The sequence below is a fragment of the Mastigoproctus giganteus genome, chromosome 4, assembly GCF_048544385.1.
Source record: "Mastigoproctus giganteus isolate SK-2022 chromosome 4, ASM4854438v1, whole genome shotgun sequence".
NCBI classification, from domain to species: domain Eukaryota; kingdom Metazoa; phylum Arthropoda; class Arachnida; order Uropygi; family Thelyphonidae; genus Mastigoproctus; species Mastigoproctus giganteus.
Window position 1 is genome coordinate 180,602,194 of NC_143578.1, and position 17,694 is coordinate 180,619,887.

The window sequence follows — 17,694 nt, forward strand, 5'->3', positions numbered from 1 at the left end:
CCTGCAATGCTTCTTTAACCAGTGACTCCATTACTTTCCCTGGAACAGAAGTTAAACTAACTGGTCTGGAATTATTCATGTCACCCTTTGATCCCCCTTTGTGAATTCGGGATATATCTGCCCATCTCCAGTCAGTGGGGACCTCTCTGAGTTTAAGGATGCTCTCATAATTATGGCTCAATATTTGTTTACTTACTTTGCTGCTTCCTTTAATATAAATAGATAGATCCCATCCAACCCAGTTGCATTTCTTATGTTTAAATTCAACAATTTCTCCTGTACTTTGCACTCAGTTATTACAAAATCATCTAGCTCACTGCCAGAGTTTAATTCACCTCTGGCATTCCCTCCCTGAAAAACTCATGTGTGAATGTAGATGCAAAATACTCATTTAGTCTGTTAGCTACCTGAGCAGGATGATCAGTTGAACCATCAATATCAACACCCTGATTCATCCCCTGCCTTCTAGAGTTTACATAAGTAAAGAGCTCTTTGCTGTTTTTCCTTTCCATTCTTTGCTAAAGATTTCTTGTAATCTGCCTTTTGCCTTTGCGGCTTGATTACAGACTAGTTTATATCTACCATAGGCTTCTGTGTCACCTGATAATTTATATGCATTCCAAGCACATTTTTTTTTTCTGTGCCATGAATGTCATTAATTCATCTCAGATCCATTTAGGCCTAAACCTTGAACAGTATTTCTTAATTGGTATGAAAAGGATAGTAGCTTCCGAGATTAATTCTTTGAATACTTCTTATTTAGAACTTGCTGTTGGTAACATCGTCAGTTGGTCCCACTGCATCGAATTTAGAAATTGTCTGATACCACCATAGTCACCTTTATGAAAGCAAAAACCCTTTCCTTTACCCATAATGGTACTTACATCTTCAAGGAAATCCCACATCAGTCTGTACACTGATCATTGCCACCCAGTGGTTCCTTTATCTGCAACTTTTTAAGGCATGAATAATCACTGCTGATAATCAGATCAAGAATATTACTCCCTGTGGTTGCCTCTCGAACATGTTGCTGTAGAAAACAGTCATCCAGTAAATCCATAAAAGTCTTGCTAGTGTGTGAGTGACCAACCCACAAGTTCCAGTCAATATCTGGGAAGTTAAAATCCCCCATTATAAGACATTCTGATTTACTGGCCCACTATTTCTCTGCACAATTGCTATCAGATTCATTAGGCCTATAACAGATGCCCACTCTCATTTTCCCTTTCCCAGTGCTTATGCCACACCACACTGACTCAACATTTCACTGTCCACCAAGGTCAATCGGATGCACTTCCTTGGATTTTGTGTTTCTCCTCCCTTCCTATCCTGTTTGTGCACATTTTACTCCCCAAATTCCAATTCTGCACTATGGTTGAGTGGCAGAAGACAGAGAGTGGTAATCAATGGACACTGCTCAACGTGGACTAATGTTATTAGTGGAGTTCCTCAGGGTTCAGTGTTGGGTCCATTGTTGTTTTCTGTATTTATAAATGATATTGATGATGGTGTATCAGGCTTAATGTCCAAGTTTGCAGACGATACCAAGGTTGGCAGGGTTGTTAAGGACACTACTGATACTATGCTGCTGCAACAGGATCTGGAAAGGTTGAGCAGATGGGCTGAGAGGTGGCAAATGAAGTTTAACATTGACAAATGTAAAGTACTACATATGGGAAACAGTAACCCCAGATCAACGTATCAACTCTGTGGTACTACGCTGACAGTGGTAGAGAATGAAAAGGACCTGGGGGTAATTGTGCAGGCAGATATGAAGTTCTCTGAGCAGTGCAGACGAGCTGCAAGAGTAGCTCATGGTGTCTTGTCAATGATATACAGGAATTTTTCTAACAGGGATCAGGATGTGATTATTCCCTTGTATAAGGCATTGGTCAGGAGGCCTCATTTCAAGAAGGATGTAGAGCTGCTCAAACGAGTACAGAGAAGGGCAACAAGATTAGTGAATGGAACAAAGGGTTGCTCTTACGAAGAAAGGCTTAAGTTTTGCAAATTACAGAGCCTGGAGACTAGGCATCGGCGAGGTGATCTGATAGAGGTGTATAAGGCTTTGAATGGCTTGAGCATGCTCAATGCCGATGGGATTCTTCCTCTTGCTCAGAATAATCACCTGAGAGGGCATAAATTCAAATTGAGGAAGGACGGATGTCGGATAGATGTGCGGAAATTTGCCTTTAGCCAGAGGGCAGTTGGTTTGTGGAATAGACTCCCATTGCTTGTTGTTGAGGTTGATGGCCTAAATAAATTTAAGGCTCAGCTGGACAGGTATTTCGAACGAACGGAGGGGTGAAATGGGAGTAGTGGCTGTTTTTTTTTTTTTTTTTTTTGGCTGATGCTGAATAAGCCTGCTTTCTTGCATCATATGCCTCTGCTAATGCTAATGCTAATTATATATGTGTGACACCACATATCTGATATCCCAACAAGATCTGCCTTTGATGTCTTCACCAGCACTTCAAATTCATCAAATTTATTTACTATATTCCTAGTATTGGTGTAAATGCAAGTATACATGCTGCACCAGTTCTTACTCTTAATCAACCTAACACAGTCCATGTATTTATTTGTTCCCTGACCCCCAGCAATCCTTGAAATCTCCAGTACCTTGCTTTCCACACTGCTCCCCATTCTTATAGAAGCAATACTAAAATCACTTTCACCTCTGCCTATGTTAATCTTTTAGTCTATGAATCCCCCCACAAGCTAGCAGTTTTCTGACCCACCTAACACTGCCTCTATAGTATTAGCAAATATTGTTGCACCTTTCTATTTAAGTGTATCCCATCCCTGCAGAAGCACTCTGTGAAATACTTTCACAAATTTACCTTAACTATTACTGGTAAACAACCTCTGTCAACTGAGAAAAAAGCCAAGAGATGAAGTTACCATTGTCTGGAAGAAACTAAAACAGATTTCATGAACAATCCAGATATCTGGCTCAGCACAGGACTTACTAAAATATGAGAATGTCAGACATGTTGGTAACAGTTTTGTGAAGTTCATGGCAAATGCACTCATGTTGTTAATGCTCATGGCAGGGAGGAGAAGAATGCCCAAATGTTTTCAGTAACACTCGAAGTTCTACGAAGTGCCCCAGTACTTCAGAAATAAAGGTAATAGCCACGGTTATTATAATGTTCTGACCAGAATTTTATGGTAGACCTTTGAATTTAAGCAGCAGTGAATGAAGTGATTTAAGCTTTAATAAATACAACTTCGAACCTAGAGTTCTTCATAATATTCTGAAATAAAATTTAAAAAAAAAAAAAAAAAAAACAGGACAGTCCACAAGTGAGTACGTTATGTTCATGTTTTTGCTGAAATGGCTATGTGGTGGAGGGGGTGAAGAAATCAACATGGTACCATTGATAATTTGAATATGCTTTAAGGAAGCTCATAATAACTGAAAAAAAAAAGTTAACTTTCTTTGATTACAATTGTAGGAGGAATTACACAGTTTTGTAGACAAATCCTGCTGCAAAATTAAGATCATTACAACTCACCTAATATCTGCACAAATCAGCTTGGATGCAAGCCTAACATGGAAAAATAAATGAGGGGGGGAGTACATTAGCAAGGTCGATTGCCTAACATTCTTTAATGTGATTCATTTCGACTATGAGTAATTAAAAAGTACTCATAGTAACAGGAACCATATCAATGAGCTATATAATTCAACTTCAGCCTTCTGCAGATTCTACTGTTACCTAATTTTGCAACATACAGAAGTAGACTGTATGAACAAGAATAACTGTTTTTTTACTCATACTAAGGTAAACAAAAGACAGAAATATACACTTGGGCAATGAAATGCTGAAAGCACTGATTAATTCATGAATATTTCACTTTCATGAAACTGAAATATTTGAATATTCTGCAAAGCATAACAAATAATATATATATACTCAAACTGCATATAATAATTTAAAAAATCTGATTAAGAAGGAAATGTTTCTACCTTAGCCTTTTTTAATTCATCAAGTTCCTGTTTCAGGTAACGTAACTGCCGCTCATACTGTAACTGGTTCTTCATTAGCTGGGCGTGCTCTCTTTTAGCAGCCTGCATTTTTTTAAGTTCACTTTGCAGAGAATGCAATTTCTTTTCAAATTCCTGTTTGACTTTACGTACTTTTTCTTCTGAATGATTTTCTTTATTTTCTATTGGTGAGAAAACATGTTTAGGGCTAATATTAAAATGGTTAAAAGATTTCTAGGTAATGACATGTTCATTACAAATATTATTTTTAAGGAAAATGAAAAAATGTGATGAAAGGTTTGGAAAAGTTTTCTCATCCAATAAAAACCAATAAAAAGAAAATTAATTCTGAATTTTGTCTCTGCAAAATTATGCAGTTTGTGAATGAGTTGCAATATCAGTCTAACTTAATAATAATATTAACTTATTAACATATGTTAATAAGTTCCACTAATAAGTTAAGCATGGGGAAACAACTAAGGCCTCCGTAGCTGAGTGGTCAGGAGCGGGAGTGCAGTAGCACACACACTCTTTGAGTAGACCGGGGTTCAAGCCCCTGACTGCTAAATACGGTCGATCTGTCAACCTGCACTGGACCGACCAGCGTGGTAGATTATGGTCAATGTCCCTCAGCATGAATTGTTGAGGAGGCTTCCATCCTGCAGTGGATTGATAATGGCTGCAGTTTACTTTTTTTTTTTTTTTTTTACCTATGAGGTAGTAGTAATAGTAGTAGTGGCATGTGATGCAAGAAAGCAAATGTATGAGCTTATGCAGCATCAGCCAAAAAAAAAAAAAAAAATTACACCATTCCCTCCAAATGCCTGTCCAGTTCCTCCTCAAATTTATTCAACCTATCAACTTCCACAACGACAGATGGAAGTTTGTTCCAGCAATTAACCACCCGCTGGCTAAAGGGCAAATTTCCACACATCTATTCTACATCTGTCCTTTCTTAATTTGAATTTATGCCCCCTTAGGTTCGTAATCTGAACAAGTGGAAGGATCCCATCAGAATTCAGCGTGCTGAACCCATTCAAGGCCTTATACACCTCAATCAGATCACCGCGCAGGTGCCTAGTCTCCAGCCACTGCAATTTGCAGGTGTTCAAAAAGAAACTTAAGTCAGTAACACAGCTCTTCTTTATTGTTTTCTGTTTCTGACCATTAATTAAAAGAATGCATGCTGTATGGCTTGCAACAAAAAATAATCAGTTTTCAAAGTTAAATAAAAAAAAAACCGGGTTATGAAGTCACCAAAGCAGGATCTATAAAGAAATAAAATATGGCAATAAATATACTCCTCTGAACAAAAATATCACCAACCATCTGTATGAAAGACGTAAGGAACTTGAAAAATACTGCAGATGCACATGAAAGCTTAAGACCTACAGTACTTACAGAAGAGAAACTTGTGAACATTTAAGTTAAAGCCTAAATGCCCACAAGTCATAATGATCAAGAGTTTTGAAAGAAATTTGCATGGAAACTCAAATTCTAAGCTTACAAATTATGAGAAAAAAAAAAAATTTTTCCCAAGCTTTTTTAGGTGTTTCATGCATGCATGCACACACACACACGCACTGAATACATATTGTCTTTGCCATGTCCATCATCTTTCCATCTGCAAGTAACAATTTGACTTGTAGAGGACAGATTTTCATCAGATTTTTATTTGGACCTTCTAAAAAGGTTTGTTGAGCCATTCCATATTTAAATTTGGACAAAGAAATCTGGAAATTATTCCTTTTATACATACAATTTGTATGAGGCTTTTTTTTTTCTCTTATTTCTCTCAGGCTTTTAGATTCAATTCAAAAGAGTAGTTAGGCTAATTAATGACTCATCCCTAATAGTCTCTCCATTCTGTCTTATAGACATTCTATTTCTGCTGCATGCCTTTTCTATAGATACTTCCATGGGCACCGTTCTTCTGAATTGGCTTCTATAATTCCAGTTCTCTCTCTCTCTCTCTCTCTCTCTCTCTCTCTCTCTCTCTCTCGCTCTCTCTCTCTCTCTCTCTCTCGCTCTCTCTCTCGCTCTCTCTCAAAGCAGTCCGAACACATACCGCAACTAGTCAATATTCTTTTATTGTCCAACTACCAACTTTTCTTCTTCCTCATTTATTCATTCAACTTCTGTTTTCAGGAACCATCTTCCTTCATAAGTATTTGCTGAAAATTATTATCTACACAGTCCAAGTCTAATGTTAACAAATATCTTCTTTCATCTTCTCAACCTTCAACCCATGCATGGTACTAAGTGGTATAGGTTCTAGTACTTGTAGTTCCATTTCATGTTTGGCATTTTCATAAAAAATATAAAAATAAAATAAACTGAACTGCTAAGTTTAGAAAATGTAAAATTATAGTTTATTAAGTGTTCTATAAATTTATAATCTTAGTAATTAATTGATAAGGAGATATTAATATTTCCTTAGCTGTAGCTAAGTGGTCAGGAGCATGAGTGCAGTAGCATACTTCTTTGAGTAGAACAGAGTTCAAGCCCCTGACTGCTAAACACGGTCAATCTGCCAAACCGCACTGGACCAGTGAGGCAGACATATGGTCTATTTCCTTCAACACAAATTGATAAGGAGGCTTCCACCCTGCAATGGTTGATTGATAATGGCTACAGTTTACTCCCACTATTTTTTTTTTTTATTATTATTATTATTAATAAAATTTTCCCAACTTAGGCAAGACCAGTGACAGTGAACATAATATATATAATGGAGGGTGGAAACACCATACATTAGCATTAGTAGAGGCATATAATGCAAGAAAGAAAGATTATGCAGCATCAGCAAAAAAAAAAAAAAAAAAACCCTTCCACTTCACCCCTCTGTTCATTCTAAATACTTGTCCAGCTGAGATTTAAATTTATTTAGGCTATCAACTTCCATAACAAGGGATGGAAGTCTGTTCCACCATCCAACTACCCGCTGGCTAAAGGCAAATTTCCGCACATCTATCCTACAACTGTCTTTCCTCAATTTGAATTTATGCTCTCTCAGGTGATTATTCTGAGAAAGAGACAATATCCCATCAGCATTGAGCATGCTCAACCCATTCAAGGCTTTGTACACCTCTATCAGATCACCTCACTGGTGCCTAGTCTCCAGACACTGTTAGTTATTTGGTTTTTAGGAGCATTAGCAACTAAGGCCATGTTGCTCCGGGATATGCGGTGGTCATTCCCTGACCTTTCCGCATTCTCCGTATTTGGTGGTGACGGGCTCGAACCCCGGTCTAATCAAGAAGCGTGTGCTGCGCACTGCTGCTCCTTCCCACCTGGCTACCGAGGCGCCATCCAGACACTGTAAATTGCAAAACTTAAGCCTTTCTTCGTAAGCACAACCCTTCGTTCCGTTCACTAACCTTGTTGCCCTTCTCTGTACTCATTCCAGCAGCTCTACATCCTTCTTGAAATGAGGCCTCCAGACCTGTATACAGTACTCAAGGTGCAGCCTGACCATTGCCTTATACAAGGGAATAATCACCTCCCTATCCCTGCTGCAAAAATTCCTGTATATCACTGATAAGACACCATGAGCTACTCTTGCAGCCCATCTGCACTGCTCAGAGAACTTCATATCTGCCTGCACAATTACCCCCAGGTCCTTTTCATTCTCTACCACTGTCAGTATAGTACCACAGAGTTGATACATTGCTCTGGGGTTGCTGTTTCCCATATGTAGTACTTTACATTTGTCAATGTTAAACTTCATTTGCCACCTCTCGGCCCATCTGCCCAACCTTTCCAGATCCTGTTGCAGCAGCATAGCGTCAGTAGCGTCCTTAACAACCCTGCCAACCTTTGCATCATCTGCAAACTTGGACATTAAGCTTGATATACCATCATCAATATTATTTATAAATACAGAAAACAACAATGGACCAAACACTGAACCCTGAGGGAGTCCACTAATAACGTTAGCCCACGATGAGCAGTGTCCATTAATTACAACTCTCTGTCTTCTGCCACTCAACCATCCCTTTATCCATAGCAACAATTTGCCACCAATGCCACACTGCTCCAAACTGTGCAGCAGTCTTCCGTGTGCAACAGTATCAAAAGCCTTTCTAAGATCCAAAAATATAATATCAAAGTTATTCCCTGCATCCAATTCTTTTGTGACTACATCATAGTATCCAATCAAATTGGTCAAGCAAGACCTTCCCTTAACAAAACCATGCTGTGTCTGAGCTATAACTGAATTCTTGTCAAGATGATCCAGCAGTGCTTCTTTAACCAGTGCTTCCATTAATTTTCCTGGAACAGAAGTTAAACACACAGGTCTATAATTACTTGTGTCAGCCTTTGATCCTCCTTTGTGAATTGGGGTTACATTTGCACATTTCCAGTCTATGGGTACCTCCCCTGAGTCCAAGGAAGCCCTCATAATTATGGCTAAGGGTTTGCTTACTTCCTTTGCTGCCTCCTTTAATATAACTGGATAGATCCTATCCACCCAGGTGCCTTTCTTGTATTTATCTTCAACAATTTCTCCTCCATTTTACTCTCAATTATTACAATATCATCTAGCTCACTGCCAGTGTTTACTTCATCTATGGCATTCCCCTTCCTGAATAACTCCTCATGTGTGAATGTAGATGCAAAATATTGATTTAGTTTGTTAGCTACCTGAGCAGGATCATGAGCAGTTGAACCATCGATATCAAGTGGACCAATCTGATTCATCCCCTTCCTTCTAGAGTTTACATAAGTAAAGAACTCCTTGCTGTTTTTCTTTGCATCCCTTGCCAAAGATTTCTCGTAATCTGCCTTCGCCTTCCTAACCTCCTTTGTAACTTGGTTACAGATCAACTTATATCTATCATAGGCTTCTGTGTCACATGTTAATTTCTGGTATCCCATGCATTTTTCTTCTGTCACATGTCTCATTAGTTTATCTGACATCCATTTAGGCCTGAACCTTGAACAATATTTCTTAGTTGGTATGTAAAGTCTAGTAGCTTCCAAGATAAGTTCTTAGAATGCTTCCCATTTTGAGTTTGCTGTTGGTAACATCATCAGTTGGCCCCACTGTATAGAATTTAAATACTGTCTCAGACCATCGTAGTAGCCTTTACGAAAGCAATAACCCTTACCTTTACCCCTGATGGTAGTTACCTCCTTGAGTAAATCCCACCTCAGCACACTGTGATCACTGCCACCTAGTGGTTCCTGTATCTGCAGATTCCTAATGCATGAAGAATCAGTACTGATAATCAAATCAACAGTATTGCTCCCTCTAGTTGCCTCCCGAACATGCTGATTTAGAAAACAATCATCCAATAAATACATAAAAGCCTTGCTAGTGTGTGAGTGACCAGCCCCCAAATTCCAGTCAATATCTGGGAAATTAAAATCCCCCATTATAAGTCTCTCTGATTTACTGGCCCACTCTATTTCCCTGTACAGTTTCTTATTATACTCATCAGAGTCATTAGGCCTATAGCACACTCCTATTCTCAATTTTGATCTCCCAATGCTTATGTCATACCAAACTGACTCAACACTGCACTGTCCAGCGATGTCGACTGGCTTCACTTCCTTGGATTTTATGTGTGTCTTAACTAATGCTGCACCTCAACATAACCTAATAATAGCATAACCTCTCCTCCCTTCCTATCCTGTCTATCCTTTCTGTAGACGTTGTACTCCCCAAATTCCAGTTCTGCATTACTTATATCTGTGGGACACCATGTCTCTGATATCCCAACAATATCCGCCTTTGATGCTTTGAGAAATACCTCAAATTCATCAAATTTATGTACCAAACTCCTAGCATTGTGTACACGCAAGTATACATACACCTGTTCTTTTTCTTAGCTACCCTAACACAACCCATGTGTTTACTTGTACCCCAATGACTCCCAGCAGACTCTGAAATATCCTGCATCTTATTTTCCAAGCTGCTGCTCATTCCAATAGAAGCAGTGCAAGAATCACTTTCACCTCTGGCAATGGCTACTGTTAATCTATTATTCCTTGTATCCCCCCAATCTAGCAGTTTTCTGACCCACCTAACACTGCCTCGATAGCATCAGCAAACATTCTTGCACCCTTTCTATTTAAGTGTATCCCATCCCTGTAGAAGCAGTCTCTCCTGTTAACAAGTACAGACCAGGCTGAAAAAAATTCTACCCCTTGAGCCTTGCACAATCTTTCCAGGGCCGAATTGATTGACAGGGCTCTCATCATATACTCCCTCCTATCATGTCTGGGCAGAATTGCAGACACTTTCAAATTCAACCCTAATTCACGGCTTTTTTTCAACAGTGACCTGTACTTGTTAAGTAATTCTGCTGGTCTCCTACTCTTGCTACATGTAATGATAGCCAACTGTGAATCAGTTCAGCAAATGGGGGGAGAATAGAAAATGATGCATTCATTCATCAGGACCTGGAAGTATATTGCGGTGCCTGTTATTTGTATTATTGATTCACCATCTTCATCTTAGTGTAAGATAATGGCCTCCATAATACGGTTAGTACAGTGGTGCAGCACCCCTTGTCCACTGGCAAAATTACAAGATCCTGTTCCATACCCAAAGAACAGACCATTTCTCTGTAAATGGGAGAGATTAGAAGCTGCTACCAGACAAACATTGTAAAACAGAAGCAACCACCGAATGTAACACAGTTTGCTCCGATAATGAGGCAAGTGCAGTTTCAACTCACATAACTAGCTGAGTTACTGGAGGTTTCCATGGCCTCACAGCAAAATTCATACCCAAAGCCAGAACCTCTTGTTGATTTATTGAGCATTCTTTACCACTTAAATTAATAAGTTGTGTGGGTTAGTAGATTCGTTCCTATGAGTATTATGGGTATTGTTCATCTCACAAATAAGAGCTTGAAACTTCCTTTGCTATCAGATAAGATACTCATCTGAAACCCATACTGCCTCTGCACACAACACCCGAGTTAATAGAAGAAAAGGTTCCATAATGCATCATATCTGAGTGATTCAATATTACTGGCCTTAGAATATGAAAGATTGGATAACTGTCGCAGTAACACTGAAATCCAAAACTTGGGGTATTCATACCATATTGATGGCACTCACGTTGCATTTGCAGATCAGAGAATTGCAGTTTATATCAAAATCCTTTAGGAATAACTTCAGCAGTTTTACTACAATACGCAAATCTTAAATGTTACCTGTCATGAGCCTCCGAAAGATATAACCTCTGTAGCACTTTAACAATGTCATTGGCCCTGTGGCTATACACCATACAAATATTAGAGAAAAGGCCTTGGGCACTAGGATTGGACATTAATAATATACTGCTTCCACTGACTTGATAGTCATACTCTAAGTGATCGGATATTCCTGGCCTTGGTATATGAAAGATTGGATAATTACAACAACAGACTAATTACACGGATGTCAAAATAAAATATCTATAATTAAAACTAAAAATATGTGCAATTAAAAACAAAACAGTAGACTTCAATTAAAAGTAATAAATGTAAGATAATGTAAAATAAATTACACAGCAAAAATCTTTCAAGGCGATGAGCCTCTTTCTCAACTTAGGCAAGATCAATGACAGTGAGCACAATATACTAGGGGGAATTTATACACTAGACATTCATTCATCAGCCCTAAGTTGAGTTTATTGCAGTACCCATTATTTGTATTATTAATTTGTCATCTTTCATCATGGTGTAAGACAACAGCCTCCATAATAGGGTGCATTGAGGCCCCAACATTACAATTCGTGGTGGGACCAGCTGCCGCTATACGGAGGGTATCCCACCATATGAGATGGAGCAAGTCTTGAACGTAATCCAATATTTATATATTAGATTGGGGGTTACAATTAAAATACTGCTTGCCCCAATAATATTCAGCAACTGCGAAATCATCGAAATCAGCTCAGGGGATAGCTCCCCCATGCACAGATACCAGTGAACATAATATAATATACTACAGGGGAGGAGTGGGGACATATATCACTGTTGATGATATATGTCAGGCCCTAAATAACTGTTTATACAACTGTGCTACCATGTTTGGTGAAGAAACAGATTCAGGGTACTGCTATGGGTGCCCTGCCCCAGTTAATGGCCCCATAGTGAACATTACTATGGAAACCCTTGAAGAGGGCATATTTTTGCAGGTTTTCCCGTTTCCATTAGGCTCTAGATTAGGTATGTCTACGATGTCTTTGGATAGTTCCTTGGGAATCAGAAATGCTATTCCTCCAATATTTTGGATTCCTTGTCTCCATTTATTACATTTTATTACATTTACAATGGAAATGGAGGAGAACAATGCCCTAACATTCTTGGATGTTTTGGTTACTTTATCATTTGGTCAATAGAAAAACCCATGTGCCTGGGACTGTTCATAAATTATAAATCTGCACATGTTCCAAGGCACCTACACAGTATGGCTAGTGCATTGTTCAACTGCACAAGCTCCCACGTGACTCTGCTGTTGACAGAGAAAAATGGATTTGTCTAAATGTGGTTATGTTCCTCATGTTCTGGATAAATTTCAGCTATAAGATGACAGATTTATTTCCCATCAAGATGAATCACTGATTTCTATGGCTTACATTCCCCACTAACCTGGCATTTCTGTGTGTACTTCCAGGGTGTTGCACTACTACCATATTGGTTGTAGCTTCCTGGCAAAACATTACAGTCAAAGTTAGCATTAGCATCAGTAGAGGCATTTGATGCAAGAAAGCAAGCTTATGCAGCATCAGCCAAAAAAAAAAAAAACCACTTCCACTTCAACCCTCTGTTCGTTCAAAATACCTGTCCAGCTGAGCCTTAAACTTATTTAGGCTAGTATTTAGGCAAGTTGTCTAGAGTGAAATCAACTGTTCCTAAATTACACTGTGTGAAAGTGGTATATTGTATTACTTGCCTGGATTGTGGGGGCTTGCTATATTGGCAAGTCTAAATGTAGACTGTGTGACAGGATATCTAAGCATAAGAGGGTTATCTGCTGGGCTGATTTTGATGATTCAGCCATCGCTGAACATAACTGGAATAAGCAGCATTTTAATTGTAACCCCCAATCTAACATTGAAATATTGGATTAGGTTCAAGACTCATGCCATTTCATATGGTGGGAAGTCCTCCATATAGCAGCAGTGGGTCTCACCATGAATCATAATGCTGGGGCTTGCATGCACCCTATTATGAAAGCCGCTGTCTTACACAATGATGAGGATGGCAACTCAATAATACAAGTAACAGACGCTGCAATATAGTCCCAATGTCTGATGAATGAATGTCTCATGTATCATTTCCCCCCCCCATTCACTGTAACTGATTCACAGTTGGCTATTCGTGCAGGCATGGTCTCCCCCCCCCCCCCGTAGTATATTATGTTCACTGTTGTCAATCTTGCCTAAGGTAAGAAAGTGGCTCATCACCTTGAGAGCTCCTTGTTGCATAATTTTATATCACATTTATCACTTTTTAATGTATATTTTATTGAATGTTTTAATTGAAGTTTACTATTTTATGTTTATAATTATATATATTTTTAGTTTTAATTATATTTTTATCATTTTAACATCCACATAATTAGTCTCTTATTGTAATAAACTGTTTAGTCAGTCGAAGGAATTTTCTCTAAAAAGGTAGATAACTATATTTACTTTTCACTTTTATTAAGTACAGAAAAAGAAAAAAATAATAATAATTTAATTTAAGAAAAAAGTCTAATGTAACTGAAATGTAATGAACTGCAAAAATAAACTAACTTGTTTAGATACCTTTGAGATTAGTATTAGAAGCAGCAAATGATGCAAGGAAGCAACAAAAACCACTGCCTCCTTATCTGTCCATCTCCTGTAATACTTGTCTAATTCTTCCTTACATTTATTCAAATTTATCCACTTCAACAACAAAGATTACAGTATTTTCCAACAATTCAATTACTCTCTGGCTGAAAGCAAATTTTCATGCATCTCTCTCTCTCTCTCTCTCTCTCTCTCTCTCTCTCTCTCTCTCTCTCTCTCTCTCTCTCTCTCTCTCTCTCTCTCTCTCTCTCTCTCCAAAAAGTGTTCTTTTTCAAATTAAATTTATGTATATCACTAAGCAAAGGTTAGGATGCCATTCACATTTAATTTACTCACTCCATTTAAGGCCTTCAATCAGATACTTTCCTGCAGTTTGTAGAAATGAAGTTTTTTTTGTGGTAACCCTTTTGTGTCCTTGACAAATATTGTTGCTTTTCTCTTCACCTGTTCCAACAGATTATTCCTAGAATAAATTCTTCAGACCTATATGCAGAACTCAAAATTCAGACTAGCTATTGCCTTATACAGCAGACAATTACCTCTTTTCTTTGTCCTGATGGAAAAATTCCTTAATGGCATTGACCGAATACCATATGCTGTCCTTGCAGACTGCCTATGCTGCTCAGAAAACTTCATTTCAGTTTGCAACAATTACCCGAAGGTCTTTGTTTCACCACTATCTTCAGTGGTAAAAGAAATCTCACAATAACTTAACCAATCAGGTACCATCCAGTTGGTTAAGTTATTGTGAGATTACCGCCATCTGTATGAAGCACCTTGCATTTGTCAATATTAAACTTCAATTGCCACTTCTTAGCCTAATTTACCGAGGTCTTGTTGCAGCATCACACCCCTGGTAATTAGATTATCTCTAATTACTGCTGTAATTAGAGATAATCTAATGTACATATTGCATACAAGTTGCCACCCCTATTTCTCTTTGACACTACTTCACTCACCATTTTCATGTCAAATGTTTATCAGTTACTTCATCTCATTTACTACTGTTATCCAACACTTTATTATATATATTTTTAGTTTTAATTAAATATAAATATATATAATCAAAATTTGTACTATGCTACTTTTACCAGTGTTTCTAAATGGAACTTAAAACAACCACAACAAACCTTTGGTACTCATTTACAAATATACAATTTTTTTTAAACAGATAATTACATTTATCTGTTTAAAAACTCATTACATTTTATTTTTGAGTATCAAATTTTTTCTTTACTCTGAAAAAAATTAAAATAAAATAAAATAAAAATCAGATAATTATTTTAATATTATTACCCACATATATATATAAAAAAAATACTAACAAGTATTTAGTCACTTTTGTGCTCTTCCTTTTATTTTAATTTTTGTATGTAGATATTAATGACTTTGAATTTTTATTTATCTTTCAAACTAACTATGCAAAATTACTAATTATTTATTTTAATTTTTTTAAAGAAACATTCAAAATTTTGTGAACTTTCAACTTACTACTTAAATTTGCTAAAATACGGTCTCTTTCAATTTCAGTCTCTCTAATTTTGTTCTGCAGCTGAATTAGTTTCTCCTCATAATGTTGTCTCATAGTCTGCAGCCTTCTCTGACTGAGCTCTAGTTGTTCAATGAGCTTTTGCTTGATGGAGATTTCACATGTCAGTTCAGCAAGGTCTGCACTGATTGTTTCTGTGTAAAGAAATTTTAAAAATAAAATATTTTCTTGTTTGTGGGCAGCAGGAGCCAACAAATTAAAACAAATATGTTATTATATGCAGTATAGATATGAAAGAAATAAAGACAAATTTGAAAGAAAATCATTACCATCAACAAAGATTGAAAATTGTTTACAGTTCAATTTGTAAGATGTGAAAATGTTGCAAATACTTCATTGTAAATTTTAAAATGTATCTCAGTCCATTCCAACGGGGAGAAAGAAAAAAAAAAAAAAAAACGTGCATTAATATGAAAAATATCAGTTAAGATTAGTTTTGTTAGAAATTCTTGCTATCCAATTAAAATAAACAAAATAAGAATATTTATCCAACCAGCAGCACACCTACTGCATTTTTTTTACTGCAAAGACACATCTGAATTCAAGTAACAGATTATACTGGGAAAGAGGAACTGTTGGGCAAAAATAACATTTACACTCTGAACTGTGTATATGAAATTTAATTTAGAACAATGAAATTTAAAAGTAATTTATTCTCAATGTTTTTGAAATACAGGCTGAAGTTGTAACATACTCTATATGCCAGCATATAAGCTGCCCCCAAAAAATTACATGGTCTTGAAATGAAAACTTATGCACCTCAATAAATTTCCAACACTAATCCCACTTTCACTCCAAGGCTGAGCTAACTCAGCCTTGGAGTGAAACTCATAGTAGAATACTAATATCATGTGTTGTACATTTTAAGTACATACACCCACCCAAACAATAAAATTAAATACATGAACTGAAAATGAGGGTATTTGTAAAAAGAATGTGTTCCGAAAATAAGTTAGAAGCCAACTGAAACAAATTTAACTGTACTCCTTTGATGGTACTCATGACAAAGATGCATAAACTATCACTATAAAAAGAACTGAAAACCCACCACAGGGTGAAAAATAACATGAAGCACAAATAAATTAAAAAGACCAACCATGGTATAGTTTAGGGTTAAAGCCTCAGGTTATGTAGAATTTGACTAACGTACAAATTACTGCAATTGCATCACTTCAGTACATAGCGAACTATTAAGTACCGTATTTCCCCATGTATAAGACGCACCTTTTTTGAAAAATTTGGGGTCTAAAAACTGGGTGCAGATTTTTTTACTTGCATTTCCCGCTTTTTCGCGCTTGTTGTCTTTACGCTCATTGTTTCACATTTGTTACCGGTATATTAGGTTACGTTTTGCAACGTTCTGCCCAGAAATGGTTCAGAAAAGATTTTCGTACAGTGCTGAATTCAAGTTAAAAGTGATCCAGTTTGCAAAAGTGAATGGAAATCGTGCTGCTGAATGTAAGTTTGGTCCTCCTCCAACTGAGAAAACAATCCGAGACTGGTTACGGGAAGAAGAAACCCTTACTGAAAATGCCACAGCAGAAGAAGGCCATTAGAGGCAAGTAAACAAAATGGCCTAATTTAGAGAGAGAATTGAAGATATGGATTGAGGAGCAAAGGGCAATTGGAATTCCTGTGTCCACAAAGATGGTTCACATGAGGCAAGAAGAATTGCTGATGAAAAAGAAGTTACTGATTTCAAAGGAGGACACAATTGGTGCTTCAGGTTCATGAAACGGAATGGAATAAGCATGCGTACACACACACACACACACACACACACACACACACACACACACACACACACACACACACACACACAAAAGATGCCTGAAAACTACGAGTAGAAGGTCCTTGAATTTCATCTTTTTGTCATTCAATGTCGGAAGACATCAGTTTGAGTTAGGACAGATTGCAAATATGGACGAAGTCCCCCTTCAATTTGATGTCCCAAGTAACAAAACTGTTGATAAGAAGGTGGTGAAAACTGTAACTGTAAAGAAAAGCGGACATGAAAAGAGCCATTATACAGTTGTTCTAGCTTGTTGTGCCGACGGAACCAAGCTGCCTCCTATGCTGATTTTCAAACGCAAAACAATGGCAAAAGAGGACATTCCTCGAGGAGTGATTGTCCACGTTCATGACAAGGGTTGGATGGATCAGGATGGAATGAAGATCTGGTTTGAGAAAGTTTGGAGCAGGAGACCAGGTGTGCAATAGAGCAGGTTTGCTTACGCAAACCTGCTCTATTGGTGCTTGATCAGTTCAGGGCACACATAACAAAAAATACAAAGAAGATTGCTGTAGAGCAAAAAACAAAACTTGCCGTCATACCTGAAGGCTTGACATCCCAGCTCCAACCACTTGATA

General features: G+C 37.5%; 1 protein-coding gene across 2 annotated transcripts in view; it reads right to left on the bottom strand.

Annotated features, from left to right (window-relative positions):
* The window catches only part of LOC150087230 (kinesin-like protein KIF21A), a 779,086-nt gene that overhangs the window by 368,569 nt on the left and 392,823 nt on the right, over positions 1 to 17,694 (bottom strand). For both annotated transcript variants that reach the window (XM_090371900.1, XM_090371899.1), the window contains exons 16-17: positions 15,267 to 15,458; positions 3,977 to 4,176 (exon numbers count right to left, since the gene is read on the bottom strand). In XM_090371900.1, the coding sequence (XP_090228026.1) occupies positions 3,977 to 4,176; positions 15,267 to 15,458 (392 nt within the window). The remainder of the gene's footprint in view (positions 1 to 3,976; positions 4,177 to 15,266; positions 15,459 to 17,694) is intronic.